This window comes from Drosophila innubila, assembly GCF_004354385.1.
Source record: "Drosophila innubila isolate TH190305 chromosome 2R unlocalized genomic scaffold, UK_Dinn_1.0 1_C_2R, whole genome shotgun sequence".
Taxonomy (NCBI): Eukaryota; Metazoa; Arthropoda; class Insecta; order Diptera; family Drosophilidae; genus Drosophila; species Drosophila innubila.
Genome location: NW_022995374.1, coordinates 18,219,143 through 18,240,494, shown reverse-complemented (window position 1 = coordinate 18,240,494; position 21,352 = coordinate 18,219,143). Strand labels below are relative to the sequence as shown.

The 21,352-nt window shown below is 37.3% G+C and overlaps 4 protein-coding genes across 6 annotated transcripts in view; all 4 read right to left on the bottom strand.

Annotated features, from left to right (window-relative positions):
- Positions 1–139: 139 nt before the first annotated feature.
- LOC117782942 (vacuolar protein sorting-associated protein 35) lies at positions 140–4,336 on the bottom strand. 2 transcript variants are annotated; one of them, XM_034620049.1, is made up of 8 exons: positions 3,921–4,336; positions 3,334–3,523; positions 2,536–3,269; positions 2,232–2,467; positions 1,848–2,168; positions 1,218–1,781; positions 978–1,161; positions 140–921 (listed from the first exon to the last, which is right to left on the bottom strand). In XM_034620049.1, the coding sequence occupies exons 1-8, from the start codon at positions 3,978–3,980 to the stop codon at positions 760–762; spliced, it is 2,451 nt and encodes an 816-aa protein (XP_034475940.1). In that variant the 5' UTR covers positions 3,981–4,336; the 3' UTR covers positions 140–759. The 2 variants fall into 2 exon arrangements, with proteins under 2 accessions (XP_034475940.1, XP_034475941.1); XM_034620050.1 differs by having other exon boundaries at positions 4,222–4,336.
- A 324-nt stretch (positions 4,337–4,660) lies between these two features.
- Positions 4,661–6,025, bottom strand: LOC117783986 (deoxyribose-phosphate aldolase-like). Its single transcript, XM_034621572.1, has 3 exons — positions 5,922–6,025; positions 5,278–5,861; positions 4,661–5,131 (listed from the first exon to the last, which is right to left on the bottom strand). The coding sequence occupies exons 1-3, from the start codon at positions 5,962–5,964 to the stop codon at positions 4,700–4,702; spliced, it is 1,059 nt and encodes a 352-aa protein (XP_034477463.1). The 5' UTR covers positions 5,965–6,025; the 3' UTR covers positions 4,661–4,699.
- A 537-nt stretch (positions 6,026–6,562) lies between these two features.
- LOC117785069 (putative ATPase N2B) lies at positions 6,563–8,605 on the bottom strand. The gene is made up of 4 exons (XM_034622956.1): positions 8,045–8,605; positions 7,385–7,987; positions 7,071–7,331; positions 6,563–7,013 (listed from the first exon to the last, which is right to left on the bottom strand). The coding sequence occupies exons 1-4, from the start codon at positions 8,450–8,452 to the stop codon at positions 6,891–6,893; spliced, it is 1,395 nt and encodes a 464-aa protein (XP_034478847.1). The 5' UTR covers positions 8,453–8,605; the 3' UTR covers positions 6,563–6,890.
- Positions 8,606–10,464: 1,859 nt separating this feature from the next.
- LOC117783030 (auxin response factor 19) overlaps positions 10,465–21,352 on the bottom strand; it is a 47,922-nt gene continuing 37,034 nt past the window's right edge. For both annotated transcript variants that reach the window (XM_034620184.1, XM_034620185.1), the window contains 9 exons: positions 19,479–19,789; positions 18,111–18,212; positions 17,712–18,035; positions 17,114–17,208; positions 14,547–14,638; positions 13,768–13,960; positions 11,182–11,317; positions 10,966–11,118; positions 10,465–10,881 (listed from right to left, as the gene is read on the bottom strand). In XM_034620184.1, coding sequence (XP_034476075.1) covers positions 10,764–10,881; positions 10,966–11,118; positions 11,182–11,317; positions 13,768–13,960; positions 14,547–14,638; positions 17,114–17,208; positions 17,712–18,035; positions 18,111–18,212; positions 19,479–19,789 — 1,524 coding nt within the window. In that variant the 3' untranslated portion in view covers positions 10,465–10,763. The remainder of the gene's footprint in view (positions 10,882–10,965; positions 11,119–11,181; positions 11,318–13,767; positions 13,961–14,546; positions 14,639–17,113; positions 17,209–17,711; positions 18,036–18,110; positions 18,213–19,478; positions 19,790–21,352) is intronic.

Genomic DNA, 21,352 nt, shown 5'->3' with positions numbered 1-21,352 from the left:
TGGTGGTATTGATCACAGATGAAAATGAATAATGATGAAATGAATACTTGTTTATTGCTTAAAAATTTCCAATAAATCAAAAGAAAATATTTTTGTTAAGTTAAGAGTTGATTAAAACACTTAAAGACTAATCCATTTCTGGCTTTGATCTAAAAATTTTCTAAAAGCAATTTGATCTTAACTTTATTTGACCACAAGCTAAATCGGTCAAATTGCATTTAAAGGTAAATTTATATTGGTATGTTTCATAATAGGTATTTCACTTTAGGGTTTTTTTTTTATTCATTTTGTTTAACAATATTTCACATGTGTGTTGTTTTGCATCGGGTTAATGAATACAATAAAATAAAATACAATTCTTTTGAGGATAATTACTTGTAATTAAATAACTAAATACGCGATTATATAAAGGGGAAAAATCATCGAGAATGTTGATACTTTGCACTTAGAATTATACAATCAAATGGGATATTAAAGTCATAAGCAATTTTTAGGTAGTCTTTGTCCTACTCTAAACGATCTAAAATTTATCATGGAATTCGTTTCTTTAAGAAAACACAGTTTACACAGTTTATGATCGTATTGCAATGTTCGCATGCGTCGTGATTTTGCATTGATCTAATTTGTCCAGCCTTTTAAAGAGTGGATTTACTATCTGTAGACTGATAAGTAGCGTTACAAAAATATTCGTGATCGAGGGGCGTTGTTTGCTAGATGAGAGCTGTGCCAATTGGATAGAATATTGAGAAAGGCTCGACACTAATTCAGTGTAATGCCAGCAAAGGATACTTCCAGGGTCGTGTCATTGGACTCCATGCGACTGCGTAAATGCGCCAATGTATTTTTATAATGGCTCTCGATCTGTTTGGTTTCCTCGCTGGGCTCCAGATTGGGCAGCTCTTCGTTAACCTTGGCAATAAGCTGCAAAATAATAGAGTTAATAAATATATGGCTTTCTAAACAGTTTAAGGTGTTACCTGATTTAGCATGGCTACAGTGATGAGAGAATTGCCGCGCTCAAAGTAGAAGAGATAGTGATTCAATAGCTCAACATACAATTGCACTTGGACGCCAGTGTCTAGACACTGTGATGCAATACGTGCGCCCTTCTTTAGACAATCCAGTGTACGCTTCTCATCGCGCATTTCCTCGCCATTTTGCCTAGGGAAAAACATATTGTAATATGTATAGAAAAATATTCTTTAAGCTGCACTTACTTGCCACTCCAAAAGAGCGCCGCACAGGCCACAACACCACGACATTGATCCGGTTTTTTAAGCAGCTTGGACGCAGCTAACGCACAGTTGGTGCGGAGTGGTTCAGCGTTCTCCTCTCCGAAACAGGACATCTGCTCGAATGTGGACATTATCAGTGTAATGGCTGCAAGTTGTGCCTTCGAGTCGGATATCTCATCCTCATACAGCGAGAAGGCCTGTGTCATGAACTCATATGCCACAGTCTCGTGATTTGTGTAGCGTATCTCGCCAATCACCAGTGCACCCTGCAGATACAAGCGTAATGCCAAATCGGGTAGATCTGCTTTGGCCAAGGCGCTGATTGTGCTGTGACAATACTGCACAATCTTCTGACACTTTTTATCCCAGTTCTCATCCTGCTCGGCAATGGCTTTGTATTTAAATGCCAGTTGATAGGCAGCAAACACAAGCGGTGGCAGGACATGCTTCAATCTCTGGCCACCACCATTTCCTAAATGCTTTCGCGCCGTTTGCAGCATTTTATATTGCATGTCCGGTTCCTCAGATTTCAACAGGTGTATAAAGCTGTTAAAGAAAATGAGATTTTATTTATTACTTTAAGAAATGTGTAATTTTACTGCTGCAACTTACCGCGCCACAACACCCTGTTCTTCAGCAAACTCCTCGGCATCTGTGCTATTATTTGTGGTGCTCGTCTCGTCGTCCTTTATCAGCGGCGTTATGATCGTCAATAGGCTATCCGCTTGCTCCGCTGTGGTCACCTGTGTCTCGTTCTCCAGTATGTTCATGACCAGATACAATGCCAACGATTTGCGCGAGGTGTAATCGAACTTTTCCAGCAGCGGACAAAAGTTGTTTAGTTGTATGATGGTCAGAGCATTGTTGTAGAAGTCTATGCAGATCCTCAAAAGGCGAGACAGTTCCTGGTTCACAGACAACAGATGCGAGATGCTGTAATTAACGAAAATTAATTAAGTAAGCATCTTGAAAATGAAATATACACTATCTTATTACTTGTTCATGTTCATGCGATCGAGTATTTGTGCAGTTGTACCCAGCACTTTGTCCACGTAATCAACACGATCGGCATACACCTTCTGAGCGAGACTTAGTAAGGCCACTTGCAGGGAGATTGTGTCCTCCAGCGGCATATCCGTGCGAGTTTGCACAATGTTTGCCACCTGCACGCTGAACACCTCAAATAATTCGACTTCGGCAGGTATAATGGCATCTATAGCATTACCACTTGTCTGAAATGGGATAAGGATATATATTGATTAGGAAATCCATCAATCAGTTGGGGAACTGAGGAACCCACCTTGCCACTTCGTTGGTTATAGGCCGCCAGGCGTTCAATCAGCGATATAATAATGTTCTTAACATTAACTCCCGTCTCCAGTTGGGCGCAGGACTTCAGGAACGGATCGAGCGTCTGCAGATGAAACTCATCGGGGAATACCTGTATAATGCATTCCATCAGATACTCCTGGGCGATGGCATCCCGACAGCTGACCACTTGCTCCAATATTCCAGGCAATATCAAACGCTTGTAAGTCTCCAGTGTGGCGGATTCCAGCTGCGACAGTCGCACCAGATTCGTGCCCACCAATATTTTCAGTTCCTCGCGTTCCTTCTCTCTGCGCGTCTTCTCGCTGGAGTGACCCTGATGCTGCATGCGCACCCACAGTTTATTCATCTCGGCGAAATTCGTTAGCACAAAGTCAATGGCATCGTATACATTTCCCTCATGCTCATTTTCCGCCACCAGGACATCGGGTAGAATGTTACGTGTACACTGCAGCAGATAATTGCGCAGGAAGAGTCCACGTAGTGGATGCTGTACACCTCGACACATTTCTACCAGATCCTTGAGAATACTACGCTTCAGTGTCGAGTCGTTCTTTATGTACACAATGCCCACCGTGATAAGCAGATATAGACGTGGAGCTATCGTATGCGAGTACTGGACAAGCTCATACAGATCCGTCTCCTTGTGGCTCTTCTCGCTGAGATACAGTTCCATGTGGCACAGCTCATTCGTGACAGCCATGTCTGTGCACAGATACAGATAGTAATTCAATAAATGATAAGAGTGTATAATCATGTATATACTTACACAACTCGTAGTAGCTTTTGGGAGACAACATTGAAGTGCGCAGCTCGCTCAGCATCGTGCTGGCACACTTGAGTGCGTCCAGCATGCGCTCCTTGTCCAGAAAATGATTCATTTGGAATGCCTGTTTGCGTGCCGCGCCGACCGCCTCGGCCAGCAGCTTCTCCTGGTCGTCCAAACCATTGGGCATCGTCTGAAACGAAACATAGCATACAGTGTTGGGTATACTAGGCCAATCCTTTAAAGAACGCGAATACATGTGACTGAATGAAAGCGAGACACTTTGAATACATGAATTAAGAGAAACACAGAGAACACCAAATGAGATGAGATAAGCGTCGCCAGCTTATTTTGGAATGGATTCGAATTTGAAAGCGAAGCGAAGATGATAACACAGCAACGAGCTTAAATCTGCGACTGCGTCTCCCTTTGGGCGTGTATACAATACAATTTAAGAGATAGGCGCAACTTAAGTAAATAGTAGTAGAAGTAGTAGTAGTAGTAGATAATGAATGTAGGGGATGGAGTGTGAATTTGCAGTGCTGTTGTTTTTGTTGTTGTTGGTGTTGTGCGTGGCGTGGCGTATTTACCCTGGATTGGTCACCATTGGGCGCTTGACCGCTGTACGTGGACGAGCTCCAGGGATACATGCTTGGAATGGTGGTTCGTGTGCTTAGATGGTGGTTGCTATTGTATGTGGTTATGTAGACTCCTGGTTATGCTCGCGCCCGCACAGTTGCAAGAGTTGCACTACTTTTTGCCGCTAGCAAAAGTGGGCGGTCGAGGGTGCAGTCAGCGTTTTTTTTTCTTGTACTTAATATGGCACTTGCGTGCGTTGAAATCTCAATTTCCGGTTACGGGCGTTAACGGATCGGTTTGGGGCGCACTTACCATTACAGCAGCGTTGAAAGTGGGCGGAGCAAGGATGCAAAAAAGTGTCTTAAATTAATGTAAATTTTCTCAATAGTTTTGTACTGTGTGACGAGTGCTGCCAACTTGTTTTAATAGTCATGTCGCAACCAAAAACGGGTTAGCAGACTTGGGACCCGGATTTAAGGCCAATTTTATATTGGGATAAATTTACAATACGGGCCTTAAGCATTTTTGGGTGCCCTTTCGAATAGTCTTAAAAAATTACTAATAGCAAAACATAGCTAAATATATATTTTAAATAGCTATGTTTCCAACTAATAGGCATCTGTAAATTTTCGAAATTATCCAGAACTAGCTACAAAACAGCTAAGTGAACAGCTGTTCATACTTAAAATACCAAAGGAACTATAGCAGCGCTTGGCCACACTGCTTGATCAACTGAAATTCAAATAAAATTACATTTAAGTACAATTTATTTTAAATATACGAAACAAGTCTATTTCTTCTCTTGCTGTTTCTTGCGCAACTCCTTGCACATTGCCTCCTCACTGCCTGCCTCGGATGCTGGAGCTTTAAGCTGATTTGACTTCTCAGCCGCCTCGCGTTCCAACTTCGCGACACCATCGCGCACAACCTTCTCTATGTCATTCAAGAGTGTAGAAGCTCCAAAACGAAAGCGTTGCGGTGTCAGCCAACGACTGCCCAGTGTTTCCTTAACCAAGGTCATCCAGGCAATTGCATCACGAACGGTGCGTACTCCACCAGCCGGCTTGAGTCCAACAATTTGACAAGTGCGTCGCTTAAACTCCTGTATGGCAAATATCATGACAAGACCAACGGAGAGCGTCGCATTCACTACCTCCATGCCCGTGGATGTCTTAATAAAGTCAGCGCCCGCCATCATGCAGACCATGGCCGCCTTGTAGACCTGAAATAAGGTGAATGTTAGATGTCATCAGGATTAAAAAGTTTCCAGAAATTAACCGTTAAAAATAGCTAGATTCAGAAAAATATATTTTTTTCTTGTACTTTTTTTTAAATATCTCTTTTAAAAATAATTTACAGGCTACTTACATTTTCCATAGTGCCCAGTTCCCCAATAGCCAGAATGGTCTTCAGAAGCGCATGATCCCCGCAAGCGCTACGCATGAGCACAATTTCGTTGTAGAGTGTATTCCAGTCGCCTAGAATTGCAAGCTGGCGATTAATCACAATATCAATCTCAGTGGCACCAGCCAGAATTGCATGGCTAATTTCTTGAAGTCGCGTCTGCAGTCCATATTGGCCAGTAGGAAATCCTGTGGCCACGGCGGCAATGGCAACGTTTTCCAATTGATTAAACTGTTGAATCGAAGAATAAGCATCCTTAACACGCGCCGGATACACGCAGACTGCGGCACAGTGAATATCCTGCAGGAGCGTACGCTCAAAGTATTTGTCAAAGAACTGCGGTTCAAAGGGATAACAGGCTCGCACACAAACCCGACGCACATTAGCCCGAGTATCGTCTCCAGACAGTGTCGTCAGGTCGGTCAACATGAGCGCTCTCAGGGCCCAGGCAATCTCATTCATCCCAGACACGACACAGCGCTTGGATATGCTCAGGGCAATTTCCTCAACCTGACGCAAAGAAATGTGCACAGTCAACAAAGAAGAATCTGTAGGAGGAAGATGACGATGTCTAGGATGATTTAAGATCATGTGCAGACACTGCTCACCAAAGGGCAAAGTTTTGTTCACGACTAAGGTCTTGAAATCCATTCTGCAAACGGAACCGTGGCTTTAAGTTAATCGAAAGACTTGTTAAAGAACTTAAAATAAAGATAGAGTGTAAAACTGTTATCATAAAAGATTTATGTTGACAACTAAATGTCCTACATATAAATTTTAACAGAAATAGCATGAGTTTGGAAATATTTTTATGAGAATTGATTTGTAAATCGAACAAACCGAACGAGAATAGGCTGAATTTTATTGAAGTCATAAGAAATTCAAGTTTTTGAAAAAACGACAAAGGTGGTTGGTAAGGAAAATTGGACAATGAATAGCTGATGGTCGAAAAAAATGAAATTTTTTAATTCAACAAAATTTAAATTCAAAATAATTAAAAAGCCAAATTATTAAAATCAGTCTTGTTTTGACAAAGTTATGAACATTCCAAGTTGGTCAAACCTATGAAATACAAGTCCAAATTTTTGTCCACTTTGTCATGATTTTAAACAAGAAAATAGAAAGGTTTCAGAAGTTTAAATTGTTGATTTATACTAAATACAAAGTAAGGGGATGACTGACTACGATATGTTATCAATCTATTGTGCCATTTTAATTTAAATTAACAAAAATAAAATACAAATTTGTATCCATATATTTAGGTTGTGCCAATTCTATGTCCTAAGCTGTATATTTATAATAAGTTTATTTGATTAAGACACACCCTCCATGTACACACATACATATATCACATCATCACAGCCAGCAAAAATATTTGTCTGATAATAATTTGTCTACTATTGACGTGACTGTGCAATCGGAGGGAAAGCAGACAACAGCTAAATCAAATTTAATTTCCTGTATTATTTAATTAATAACACAGGCATTGTACATTTGTGACGGTTAAAATGAAAATTTAATTGCGCTAATTACATTATTGCTTTTAAGTGTTTTTAAGGTACTGATCTATTATTGTATCATCGATGTTTCGCCCACTGTTCCCAGTAGTCGCTATTCTGCATTTCATACAATCTGGACATTGTGCGCTCAAAGGCAAACAGTTCCTCTTCTCCGGTAAATACACTTGATTTCGATGCATGCTAGAAGTATATTTGAATTTTTAACAAAGCATTAAAAAATAAGGATTCTTTACATACCGAACCATGAGTTATTTTCAAGTCGTCCATAAGGATACGATCCGAATCGGATATGCGTGATCCTTCGCCCAGTTCGAATAGATTGTCCAGCGGCTCATGGGCTGAAATGACAACACGCACTCTGTTGTCGTATAGGGTATCTATAAGCGTTATGAATCGCCGCATTTGTGACTTGACATCCAGATTCAGCTGGGGAACGTCGCGTATGAGCACAGTGTGAAAGAATTGTGCGATTTGCAGATAGTCGCTTCCTGCCAATGGCTATAGATAATATGTTAATATAGGAATATAATTAAGAACTGTGGGAAACTCACGCGATCGCATAGCTCTTTGAAACTGCTGTCCAAGATCTGTCCGCATGTGCGACGAAAAGTCAAATCGCGACCGAAATGTGTGATCGTGCGGGGTCTAATGATGTCATTCTCTTCGGCGCACAGTATTTTAAACATGCGATCCATGTTGCCCTCGGCATCTGTCTGACCTATCACGAAATAGTTGGTATCTCCCGATTGGGCAATGCGCCGATAATCGATAGAGTCCAATTTGGCCAATTCGCAGCGATTCTGCAAGAGTCCAATAAATGGCAGAAAATTGACGCGTTGCAAACCATTCTTGTAGAGATCCTCAGGATGCCGATTGCTGGTAGCCACAACAACAATACCCTTTCGGAAGAGATGAGTAAAAAGCCGCTTAAGTATCATTGCATCCGCGATGTCGGTCACTTGGAATTCGTCAAAGCAAATGAGCCACGACTCACGGGCTATGCTGTCAGCCACGGGTTTCGTTGGATCAAAGGGTGCCGGCTTCTCGGAGTTAAACGCGCGATCGACGGGACCCTGACGCTCCTTGGCTTCGTGGATCTGGGCGTGCACGTCGTTCATGAAGGCGGTAAAGTGCACACGTCGCTTGTGATTAATCTGAACATAGGGGAAAGTTTATTATTACAATCCATATATCAACAAGACATTACTCACCTCACAGCAATCGTAAAACAGATCCATGAGTGTGGTCTTTCCCACACCCACACTACCGTAGATATACATGCCTTGGGGGGCGTGACTGCCCGCATTCAAATCATCCTCGGGGTCATCTTCACTAGACTTTTTTCCAAAGAGCTTGCCAAAGAAACCGCCGTCTGATGTTTGTTGTGTAGTTGGCTGATACCCTTTGATTCGATTGTAGAGTTTATCCAGTGCCTGCATCGTTTCCTTCTGCTTGGTATCGACCATCAGTTGACCTGAACTGACCCGCTTCTCGTACTCGGACATCGGGCACAGGTTGCGGAACTGAAACGCTACGGCAGGTACCTGGGATCGGAGTAACAGCTTCACCTGGCTATGCAGAGTGCCGCGCACCGCCACACCCACTTGATAGGGCAACATTTTATGGCCTAAATATATTTATATATGTATATCACACGGTTTCTGTACGCTAAAGGAATATTTCTGGTCAGCTTAACATATTATTACATAAAGCACTAGCGCATTTCCTCGTAGCCGAAACGATGACCGCGAATTTTGCACGTTGGCCGTGAAATTTTGATACTGGCCAAAATGTAAATTGCCATTCACAATAATGACTGAATCTGCTGCTTGAACAGCTGTATTGCCATTCGCAGCTGAACAATTGGTGACGTTTTTGTGAACTGGCCCACTGGAACTAAATATGAACTTGTAAGTGCTCAGCCGTTCCGAATTCAGCGCACTATTTAAATCTGATTTTTTTTTAGTTCATTTTATAACAAGAAATCTGCAAAAATTTTTAAAATTCTAGCTTCAAAATTAGAGATATGAGCAAAGGAAAAATTCCACTCTTAAAACTTAAACTTTCTAATAAAAATAAAAATAAGAGTTTATCCCCTTTTTTCCACTCCCTTATTCCAAAAATAAAAACAGCAGATTAAAGTCGAAAGTTTACACATTTATTATACACGCATTACACATATAGTTTTTGTAATAGTAAATGGAGTATATATTCGTCTCTGTCTTAAACACTCATGACAACTATTTATGGCTGACTTTTGCGATTCTACATAGCTTTTTACAATCAATTTTTAGACCAGTTTGCATCTGGGTATCTTGGCCATTGACGTTCCACGGCTCGAATTCATTTCGGTTTAAATTTTAAATTTGGTATTAATATTTGGATTGTTTAATTTTTAATGATGGACAAAAAAATACATCTAAACACTTTTTATTAATAAATTTATAGACAAGTTATATAAATTTGCACATCTTGCTGGATTTATTTGTTTTTGTAATTTTACAATTATGTGTATTTTAAAGAGAATTGGACAGTGCCAAATAGTTAGTATTATTATTTATGTTCTTTTTAATTCCATTGTGCTGCAATAGTTTTGATATACATACATACAATTTCACATTTATAATAATGTAGTGGAAAGTTTGTCAAAACATTTAAATGTTAATGCATTTATGTATCTACAGATATTAATTGTGACATTGATAATTTTAAAATTGTTGTGCAGGACATTTCAAAATCTGATACAGACGGTCCATGTTATCAACATGAATGCCTTAACTTTCAATTTCTTTATTTATTTATATTATTTTTGTAATTTTAGATTCCAATATTTCTGTAAATCGTATGTAAAAACTAATGTTTAACACTCTCGAGCCCCCCGATTGGAGGTAACATATATTGTGTGGTTGCTCTAGTTAAATTTCGAAATGGTCCCGACTAATCTAAGAAACCTATAATAAGTGCCAATGTTGTGCACATGGTTTCTGCAACAAAAATAATTTGTTTGCATTCTCCAAAAATTAGCAAATTACTTAAAAACTACACAATGCAAATTGAATTTGAATAATACATATAAATATTTTTAATTATCATGAAATTTTTTTTGTTGCTTTTCATAGTTTTATTAATGAACATTGAATATTAAAAAATCAATTTGAACAATTCGAATATTTATGATTTAAAATGCAATTTTATTAGCAATTTTTATATATATTATAACATTATAATAAATTATATTTGGCAAACATTTGCCAAACATTGTAAAAATCAGTACAATTTATTCATATCTCATTTAGGGTTATAATTTTAATTTAATTTAATATTTTTAAAATTACATAAAATTATTGCTTTTGATTTGGTTTGCATTTAATTATATAATAATTAACTTTTCAAGCCCTGTAAACTAATTTGTCGACTGCATATAAGACTGCATATTATAATGATTGTGATGGATGCTTTTGAAATATTAAAAAATGTGCTTAAATTTATGAAAAGAATGAAAGAACCAAAGAAAACACAGTTTTAAATCAAGTTAAAAATATATTTTATATTTGATGAATAAAATTGAAATATGTACAAAGGTTTCGGTACTATTTATACAAATAAAATTTAAATAACTTATGTATAAGTAAAATAAAGATACATATATGTACAATACAGTATTCGTAATACAAGTATGAGTTATGAGTCTATTTGTAGCTTGTACGTTTCAAAACTTAGGCAAATCATTTTAGGGAGCTCTTCATTTTATCATATTTGAAAATAATCCTTGGGATTTTCTTTCTATGCACCGAATTTTGGGATAACCAAAAAGCTAAATGGATAATAAACTAAAATGTACCTCCCCAATTCCATTCCCCATTTTCCCTCGTATTTTTGTTTTATTTTTGCCCATGCTCAGTCGTTGTGTTTGAGTTTAAGAGGAACTCTTTAGAGCACGTGCAGATTCTCGCAGCTTTTGGACTTGGAATCTCGCGTCCAGACACGTCCCAGCAGCCCCTTGACCTTCAAGCTAGTGGAGGTGCGAGATCCGCGATATTTACGTGGACTGCAGGTGAAAAGAAGAAGGAGAAGAAGAAGCCGTGTATTGTAATTAACTGCAGGATATGATGGATGCAACATGTCGACTCACCTGCTGTGTGCGCTGCCTGGCGGTGTACCTGCCCCATCGCCCAGCGCTGTGCCGAGCGGACCCAGAGGTGTATTGGCATTGAGGCAGCCGGCGCTGAGGGGGGAGCAGGCTCGACGCTTGGACTTGCGAATGGAACGCTTGCGAAATAGATCTCTGTCAAGAGAAAAGAGAAAACTCAGAAAATTTCAAGAATTTGTCAGTAGAGTAATTACTTACCTGGATTTCTCGGGATTCTCGAGCTTTAGGCGTATCTGAGATAAAAGACCGACGAGCAGCTCATCCACATTGTGATTAATGCCCACCGATGTCTCTATGAATTTGCAATCATATGCTGTGGCCATGGCCTTGCCCTCTGTAAGATAGAAACAAAACAAGTTGCGAATTTTAGTGCCATGCTGAATCTCGGTTATGCGACAAGTTAATCAAATCAAATTGCGTCGCTTAGTTAAACTCTTAGGTGGGTAATAAAAACCAAACTTGGACAATTTATATCTTAACACGTTTGCCCATTAACCTATACATCTCTCCCTAATTCTTCCCCCTGCCGCTTTTCCTGCTTGCTCTGTAGATTTTGACACGTTTCCTGCGCCTGCTGTCGTTAAATCTGAAGCTATGAGTACAATAAGTAGCTAAGTATATGTGTATGTATTTCGTAGGCTCTGTCCGCTTTTATGACAGTCTCACACACACATAAAGTGCACATATACATATAGACATTTTTATTAACGATGTGCGAAAAGTTGTCGTCTTTTTATTAGATTTTGATAGGATGTTCTCATCTCTCCTAAACGCTACCAGCTTATTATGAACCTTTTTATTAAACTTTCCAGACGGCAACAGCAAATTTAAAGCTTGAACAGCAAGATATTTGCTAATTTTCACCCGTTTCCCTTTCTCTGGGGTAAGCTTAACAAAAGTCAGTTGGGTTCTTCGTCGGTCCGCCGTTTAATTAAAAGCAAACAAAACACATAAACAATGCAAACTACTTGGCAGCCAAAAGGCCACTGCAAACTGCATTCTAGCTGCTTAAATATAAGATTTATACACGTATATAAGACTTTTATTATAAGTACAATGGTCAAGTTTTTCTGCAGACAAATTCGAAAATTAAAAACAATGTATTTCTTAAAATAGTTAAATCCTCGAGATCTCACTATTTTCTTTTTATTATTTTAACATCCATAAGCAACTATAAAAAAAGTTGAAAAATTTAAAGAGCCATGTAAAGGTATATTTATTTTTTTGCAATATTATGTAAAAATTTTAATTACTTGACTTACTGTGCATACTTTAATTTTTTTTTACAGATATTATTTGAATTATTTTTTTTCAATAATAAATTCTTGTGGATTTTGCTGAAGTTTCTTTTTTTACAGGTTTGGGTCCTGACAATTCTATAAATATTTTATGAAATTTGGGGCTGCCTTTTTGCATTGATAACAATAGAAATGAGCTTATTTGAACATAAGCCGCAGGAATGAAATGTAATCAATTTTGCGCTTAAACAATTTCCCAGCATCCAGCGAGGCCCAATGTACTTGTTGCCTCTCCCCGCTCCCCGCTTTCCATTTCCAACTCCCTGTTACCCGCTACATACTTCCCATTTCCCGCTGTCCGTTCGCCTTTGTCATATGACCTAAATTTGCAGCTTTCTTTTGTTGACGCACACACTTCCGTAAGCGGCCATTAAAGAAAAATGTAATTTGTGAAAATATTGAATATCTTAGATGAAAGCCATGCCTGCCGGCTAAAGTTTATAGAGGATGCTAACGGTCTGCAAATCTGTTGGCCATTTAATTTCATATCAAAACATCTACTTAAAATCGACACGTAAATACCCTATACAAAATACTGGCACTTTTAGGATTTCAAAAAATGCCAGTTGTATTATGATTACTACTTGCGTTGTAAATATTAATTAAATATGTTGTTTTCTGATAAATACGGAGTCCCTGATGAGATAAGAAATAATTCGAAATTTGTAATATTTTTTTAGTTTTTTTTAAGGGTTAGCTTAGACACATTACTCAAAATTTTTAAAAGCGTTCACTGACTAAAATATAATGAATTTACTAACTAATAATTCATACACATTATTAAATTTTAATCATTAGTTTTTAGTTTCATTTTGAACTGTGAATATGAGATAAAAAGTAAGATGAAATAAGAAATATGTGGTTTTTTTGAATAATATCCTAAACTACTTACAATATTGACACACTGTATAGGGTACTAAGATAAATTAAGTAAATGTGCAGTATATTTTATGATATCCTAAGCCAGTTAAAATATTGAAAGAGTTTTCTAGGGTATGTTAAGTGGATGTACTTGAAATTACATAAAAGGAAATTGAGTGGAGAGGAGAGTGACCTTCAACTGCTTCACGTTTAACGATGGCATAAAGGATATGTATATATTTATTTTTTATATACATTTATAAATCCATAATATAGCTGTGTGTGTGTGTGTGTGTGTTAGACGTACCGATTATCAACTTCCGCTTGATCGACTTTCATTGAAAAAACCAAAATTAAAGCGACTGCAGCTGTCTGTGGACGCTTTTGTGCTGTCCTTTGCAGAGACACACACACACCTAACAATATAACCACTGTCACCCACACACACACACACACACACACACACACACACTCATTCACACACACACACTGTGTCACTGAATGTAGCTATTTTTACAGAGTTAAAAAACAAATAAGAGAGAAATCCAATCGAGCGCATTTTGAAGTGTTAATGAAAATTCTGAAATCGTTTAGTGATGTGCATGGCACTCGATTATTTATTTACCTTCGGACGTAACGAGTCGACTCCTGGCCAGGTCCGCTTTGTTGGATACCAGTATAACGGCTTTCTGTGCGATGTTCTGATTGGTCCATAACACCTGAAGCACCTGCTCGGCAATGCTAAAGCTGCTGCGGTCGGCGGCAGAATAGATGACGCAGTAACCATGTGGATCATAGTTGGTCAAGCATTCATCCGGCTGTGAAAGCAAATAAAAATAATAATGACACAAAGAACTGACATTGAGTGAGGTTCAAGAGAGGTGTTTGTGTATAGAGCTAAGCTGTGTATGTATCTGTCTGTTTGTGTGGGTGTGTGTTGATTGTGTATGTTAATGGCATTATGAAATGTCACAGATAAAGTATCTTTCAGGTTGGATGGTTCAAATTCTGAGTGATGGTTGGCTTGAATTGACATTTCGCGTGCAGAGATTTAAAAATTATTATACTCGATTCATTTTTTAGACGAAAATACTTAGATTTCTTAGAAATAATATATTATTTATGATTAAATAAATATTATTATTATTATTGAATAATATTCTTATTAGACGAATAATCTTAGTTTATTTTCATACTTTTAGCTTAAAAATGAGTCGAGAACTAAAAATTCTTAGAATATGAGAAACCATCTTTATTGTAATGTCCAGATTATGTATTTTTTTCTTAATGTTTTTTTTTTTACTTATTAAAAACGTTTATTAAAACAATTACTTTTATTTTAGATACTGCTCTTTTTTTATCAGTGTAGCTTAGCAAAGTGTAGGGCCAAATCCAAGTACTTACCGTCATATCAGTGTATCCATGATCTATGAATATCAGCTCCGATTCCTCACCGCTGAGTAATACTGATACGGCCTTTTCGCCAGATTCATCATCTGTTATCATCATAATAAAAAATCAATTGATCAATTAATATTTCATAAAATGATTTATAATTTAAATATGTAAATAAGTATTACGCAATAAAATTAATTGAAAATTATGTTAAGCTACAAATGAATGGTGCAAAAAACGTGAGTTCATTCAGATAGTAATTATATACATTTACAATATTTACGAGTATATACAACTGCAGTTGGGTTTGTTTTGTGTGTGTGTGTGTGTGTGTCTGTCTGTTGAGAGTTTACTTATCGTGCAATTCGGATTTACATACTGGGACTCTATTATCATATAGGTAAGTACACTTAGCGAGGGATGGCATGAAGAAGAGGGGTGGATAAAACATCACTGAAATCTTGATGGTTTTTAATGAAATCCCCAATTGGCGCCCAAAGGTATGCAATGAATCGTCAATGTTTCTGTCTGACTGTATGCTAGTGTGTATGTGTGTGTGAGTATATGTGTTTATACATATTTTTGTTGTAGTTGAGTATATATTTTTGCTGCTTTATTAATTACGCTGAAATAATTTATTGCTTTTAGAGCCAGAGCTGAATTGATGATGCATCTGACTGACACTGCCTCCCATATGTATTCGCTCAATTGGCTACGCATAAATTACAAGTGTAATTGACATTTTCAAGTATTTATATTTATGGCTTTTTATGATTATAAAATTTCATGGCATTTAATGATGCCATTTTAAATTATATCAGTGTTGCCTTAATGTCATACCAAAGCCCTTGCCCAACACTGAAGGACATTCCCAAATTCAACCATTTTCATAGACACATTTTCGTATATTCATATAATAACTTGGACATTATCATAAATCAGAACTATTGAGCAAACAAAGCCGCATTTATTGGACAATCAATTGATTAAGGGAGGAATTTATGTGTGTGCGAGTGTGTGTGTGTATATGCACGTATGTATGTGTGTAGAAGAAAACTACTTTGGGCTAAGTTGGTGGCCTAATTAGGAGAGGCGTGTTGCGTGGGGGCGTGTCCAGTGTATTAAGATAAGACTTAAGCTTAAGAGCTAGTTAAGTTAGTTAATCGGAATTCAATTGGAAACTCAACGCAAATGCAGCTCAAAAGTTAAACAAGTGAAAAATAAAAATTAATGGAAGTTCGTAAATATTATTATTTTTTTGTTTCAGCAAAATTTATAAAATTTGGAAGCATTTAATTTAGTATATGTAGGTAAGATAATGTATTGGAATAAATATTATTATTATAATAATTATTTTGGATAGATTTTTAATTGTTGTTGTTGTTGCTATTACCGTCGGCGGCTTTTTCAATATGTATGCGGATATCACTGTTGCCTAGATCTGAGTTAAGGGTTAAAGTTATAAACAATTGGAGAATTGTCATTGTTTGTTGGTTATTGTTTAGTTAGTTTTGTTGTGATTTTTGTTATTGTTATATGTTGAATGAAACGGTTTAATTTTTTTATACGATGGAGAGAGAACAAAAAAATATAATTTGATTGATGTTATAAAATATTGAAAAAGCATTTTGACACTTATTTTAAGTGATGGCGTTACTTAATTTACGGCAAATTTAATTACAGGAAATTGGAGCGTGAATCTCGTTATACACTTGCAAATTTTCATGTGTGACATTTCGATAGCCTGTACCCATAAAAAATATCTAGCGCAGGTAGGGTATATTAATTTTATCTGTTAAAATGTCTGTAGCAAAAGTTACAGTCAAAGCAGTATGTATGTGTGTGTATATGTGTGATTCGATATGAGTACAGGATATCTGCAGGTCCATAATTCTCAATCAATTACTCCAAATTCCCGCATGTAAAAAGTACTTTTCCGCACTGTACATTCGTCGTGGATTTTTTCATATTGATTTGTAAAAATTTTCCAGCAATTTTATTTTTGTTTCGTTTATGCCAATTGTGGGATCAAATCACAGTGGCCAAAATGTACATGGCGGGTCGTAAAAAGTCAACCAACATAAAAACGAATTATTTATGTGTATAAATATAAATATGTTTTGTGAGATGGTCGTAAATTTTCGCAGTCAAGGGCAAAGCACAAACGACACACAAATTCAACAGATAAACAAACATAATCGGAAAAAAAAAAAAACACAATAACAAACCAAAAAAAAAAAAGAAAAACAAAAGCAAAGCAAAGAAAAAATAATAGAAAATACATGTATAAATTGTGAAGGCAAATGCCAAGGCAACAAACAAAACCAAAAACAAAGGGCACAATAAAACTAGACACACACATTTAAGGGTCAAGGGTTGAGGACCAGACTGAGACACACACATACACATACACACACACACACACACACACACACAATGACAAAGCACTAATGCCCAAAAACCCAAAACACTAAAGCGAAGTTTAAGCAGCATTCGCTGAAGGAGTTTCCAGTGGCGACAGAGGGAGAGCGATAGAATAGAAAGGGAGAGAGGGAGAAAGAGATAGAGATACTTACCAATACTCGTGTCATATGCATGCAAGTACTCTGAGGTCATGAACTGCGAGACCAGCGAACTTTTTCCCACTGCCGGACCGCCAAGCATCAAAACTCTGCAAAGGATTAGTTGAATTAAATTCCGAGTTCATCCGCAGTACACAAAAAAAAAAATTAAATCATTTTAAAATTCAAACTAAAAATTCTGTATTTAAAAATGTATTTGTTTAAGTATACATGTATGAAATGAATATTAAAATAAGGTTGCGTACTGATTAAATGAGATGAACTAAAATATTTAATTGAAGTAAAAATGAAAACAAAATTTGCTGGCCGCAAAATCAAAAATTAAGTATTCCATACTCAATTAAATTAAATACGAGATTTCATCTAGAATTTAAAAAATTAAGTGTTATTAAATTAACACTTAAATTATAACATAGAAATTTAATTAACTTTTTTATTAATACGGAAATAAATAAATATAAATATTTGAAAGTCCCAATTATCAAAATATCAACTTCAAAAAAGTATTCCGTTCCGAACTTTTGACACCGTGGGATTTATTTTAAGCACAAAATGCTTAATTTTTTTCAGTGTAGTGGTAGTTGTGGCTTACCTATAGGGTCCATTGCCCGGATTTGAGGTGCTGCTCTCCCGACTGGAGGCGAGCGAGGTGCGTGCAGAGGTTGAGGTGGGTGCAGGGAGTTGTTGTTGTCCATGTTGCAGTTGTTGTTGTAGTTGTTGCTGCTGCTGCTGCTGTTGTTGTTGGGCTGCTGTCAAGTGCTCGGTGCTGGAGTTGGAGCTGGCAACGCTGTTGTTGGATCGACTGCGTCGACTCTTGAGTGAATCACCGCGATTGACGACGCCTTTGCCCGTAATGGAAAAGTGTCGCAGTCTGTAGTATTCCTCCTCGACGCCAGTGTTGGGCATGGAAGCCACACTGTGGATACACACACACACACAACAATGTTGATAATGTAATCGTTCATTAAATGCGTCTGCCACAAAAACTTACCGGGATCTTTGCTGGGGCAGACAGAGTTGATTGGGGCGCCCGGAGGCACGACTGCCGGGCATCTTAACCGACTGCGAGCGGCTGTGATGTGGTGACCCGTAGCTGCAAGTTGTGAATGGCAAATTTGAATACAATTTGTATGGTCATCAGCTGTGTTTAACTTTCAGACTGGCTGTCTTACAATTCTTTGGAATTGCATCTAAAGTGCAAACTCTCGATATGCCTCAAACTGTTGAGCAATCTGCTGATAACCTTCTTTATATTTTTATTTTAATGGTATACAGGAATTCTGAGAAATGCAACTAGAAAGTTGGCTCAAAAAGGATTTCTCTACTAAGAGATGCTGTGGATGACAGCATCCTTGTAGGACGCACATCTGCCTCAACTTGTGGGTTACCAACTGCTGACTGGAATAACATGCAACATGGCTTATGGGCCTGCAACAGTTACCGGGAACTCAGGCACTGCGTGTGGCAACTTGACCACAAATTGTTTCACAACTTGTCCGACAACAGCCAGTCAAACAATGTTAAATGCAAGGGACGAATTTTAGATTAGTTTGCAACAAAAGTGCAATCAACAAATTCAATCGAACTCATTCAATAAAGTTTAGTACGAATTTTGTTATTTATCTACATTTAATTAAAATTTAGCATCAGTTTCAACTAATATGTTTTACTTCTTGGAGCTCCAATAATGGCCTGAAAGTATGCTATGAAAAACACTAAGCAATATAAGTTAAATTTCAATATGTTCTAGTAATCTCTAACAATTCAAAAGCAACAAAAAAGCAATTCAAATTTTCCTGAAACTGTAAGCTTTTAAATGTCAAAATATTTCAAAAGTTTTGATGATATTTAAAATTTATGGAATCAACATAACTTTGATTTTTTTTTCTTAAAATTGAACAATAAACATGAAATGCATATTAAGCAAATTTATATATTTTTTGTTAAATATACCAGTAAACTATAATTTTGTTGAAATTTAAAATATATTTTGAACAGCAGATTTTTCTGACTATGAAAATATGTGTGTCTGAAAAATTAAATCTTTCATATTTCAGAAACATTTGTCAACAAAATCTGTACAAATTTGTGGAACACACCCAATTTTATTGCTTAGTTGAAATCCAAAAGAAACTTGAAATCAATTGCAGCTGCTTTATAAAATGCAATTCAAGTCGTATTTTATTTTTTTAATATTTATATTGATTTTATTTTCTCATGCGAGTATGTGAGTTTTTGCCATTTGAAAGCAAATTGATGGCCTCTCGTTCATTTGTTTTTATGTCTTTTAGTATACATGAAATCTGCTGCCTTTAATGGCCATCGTATCAAATAATAAGATCTGCAATTTATGACTTACCGCATTTCAAAGTCACGCAGCTCCTCGATGGTAAGAGTATTGGTTACATCCAACAATTGTCGCATATTTTCATCCCGTTTGTGTTGTTGCTGCTGCTGTTGTTGATGTTGTTGATGTTGTTGTTGTTGCTGTTGCTGATGTTGTACCTGGTGATGATGATGATGATGCAGTTGAGCGGCATGTGGCGGATGTGCCAGCTGCTGTGAGTGTCGCTTGCGTGCATTCAACTCCTTTCCCTGCTCCACACTGATGAAATCACCTTCATTTTTGATGAGCAACGTTTCAACCGTGTTGTCCATGCTGAGAGAGGGCTGTGAAGATGTAAGCAGATGAATTGACTTAAGCGGATTGTCACAATTGAAAGGACTACCCTTCATAAAATCTCCCTCATTTTTTCCCATCTTCAATTAGCATTGAAATCTGCAGAAATGTTCTTGCCTGTCTGCACTTTCTATTCAAACCTTCGTCTATGGCCATTTTGAGTGGCTCAAGGCTATGCTCCACTTAACTGAAGTGGATCAGCCCTAGTATTCAGTTGCATACAATAACTTTCAGCCTTATCTACACCTTGAAGCAGCTTGCCACATTCCACCATCGCGTGCTACCTCTGATGGCATAAATTAAGGCCGAGCCTATTTTTGCAATTGGTGTCGAGGCAAAATACTTTGCAAAACATTAACTACCACTTTACCACTTTAACGAGTTACCAATCATGGCCAAAACTCGAGCCAAATGATATACTAATGACTGCCAAATCAAGGTACTTGAAGTCTTGTTTCTCTAAAGTATCTAAAGCCTTTCAAATGTATCTGCAGCTGAGGTTGAGTTGTCAATTCAAGGAAATTGGACTGTTTTTGTAGGGGTCTCCTGTCCCTCTTCCTCTTCCTCTCTTTATCTTAAACTTTGTAAATAGACGAAAATAAACAAGTGAAACGCATAAATTGCAACAAATTGAAATTTTTCAGCAATTTTACGCAAACAGCAAAAGTTTTGCCATAAATTACAGGCTTGGTTAAACCTCTCTACCTGTAAAGCCGAAGGACTGACAGTCAGACAAGTATACACTTACACACACACACATCTAAACAGCACACCGTAAATATCCGAGTATTTATTCAGCGAATGGTGAAATTAATTTGTTTATTTTATTGGCTGCCATGACAAAAATAAAGCTTTTGCCTGCCTAATTAATAACACATATATTTTGTGCACACTTGTGTGTGCGTGTGTGTGTTCGTGTTACACCTTTGATGAGTTGCCACATGAGTTGCCACATAAAAGTTAACTAAATGCTTCAAGTGGCCACAAATGAAACTTTTGGACAAATGTACACGGGGGAGCAGTTTCGAAGCAGAGCAAAGCGATCGCCCGCAGTGTGGAAATGTTGATGAAGACATCAAATTTTATGGTGACAACGCGGCGTATGAGTAATTGCGTATATTGTGCATGTGGTGTGTGTATAATAAGCGAAAGAGATAGCTGCTAAGCCACTGATAATCAGATCCAATTTAGTTCTCTCTATTTTTCAAGCATATTTTTTATTCCAGCTTTTTCATACGCCCTGTTGTACGCTGAATGTGTACTGAAAATTTGGTTTGCTATGCCCTATAAATAAAGCCCATTGGGTATAAGCATTATCCTAGAAAATAAAACAATTTAATGACAAAGAAAAACTAGTTAACAAAATTAAATAAATATATAGCTCTTTAAAGTATCTATGTAAGTTACAGATAAATGTTAGATATGCTTTTCAGCTACCGGGTATCAGTTAGCTGGGCATACTAAACAGCTTCAATATTTTGCTTGATTTCGTGCTTTGGTTTCGTCTGTTTCCCATCAATTTTCAATTGGCCATTAAATGAAACGGGATGCAG

Excerpts from the sequence above, each read along its gene's own strand:
- LOC117782942 (XM_034620049.1), bottom strand. The coding sequence starts at position 3,980 with ATGTATCCCTGGAGCTCGTCCACGTACAGCGGTCAAGCGCCCAATGGT. Across the intron at positions 3,270-3,333 it reads CAAAAGCTACTACGAGTTGT|ACATGGCTGTCACGAATGAG; the intron begins GTAAGTATATAC and ends ATCTGTGCACAG. Across the intron at positions 1,782-1,847 it reads GAACAGGGTGTTGTGGCGCG|CTTTATACACCTGTTGAAAT; the intron begins GTAAGTTGCAGC and ends TTTCTTTAACAG.
- LOC117783986 (XM_034621572.1), bottom strand. The coding sequence starts at position 5,964 with ATGGATTTCAAGACCTTAGTCGTGAACAAAACTTTGCCCTTTG. Across the intron at positions 5,862-5,921 it reads GAACAAAACTTTGCCCTTTG|ATTCTTCTTTGTTGACTGTG; the intron begins GTGAGCAGTGTC and ends TTCCTCCTACAG. Across the intron at positions 5,132-5,277 it reads AACTGGGCACTATGGAAAAT|GTCTACAAGGCGGCCATGGT; the intron begins GTAAGTAGCCTG and ends ACCTTATTTCAG.
- LOC117785069 (XM_034622956.1), bottom strand. The coding sequence starts at position 8,452 with ATGTTGCCCTATCAAGTGGGTGTGGCGGTGCGCGGCACTCTGCATAGC. Across the intron at positions 7,988-8,044 it reads TGTTTTACGATTGCTGTGAG|ATTAATCACAAGCGACGTGT; the intron begins GTGAGTAATGTC and ends CCCTATGTTCAG. Across the intron at positions 7,332-7,384 it reads TCAAAGAGCTATGCGATCGC|CCATTGGCAGGAAGCGACTA; the intron begins GTGAGTTTCCCA and ends TATTATCTATAG.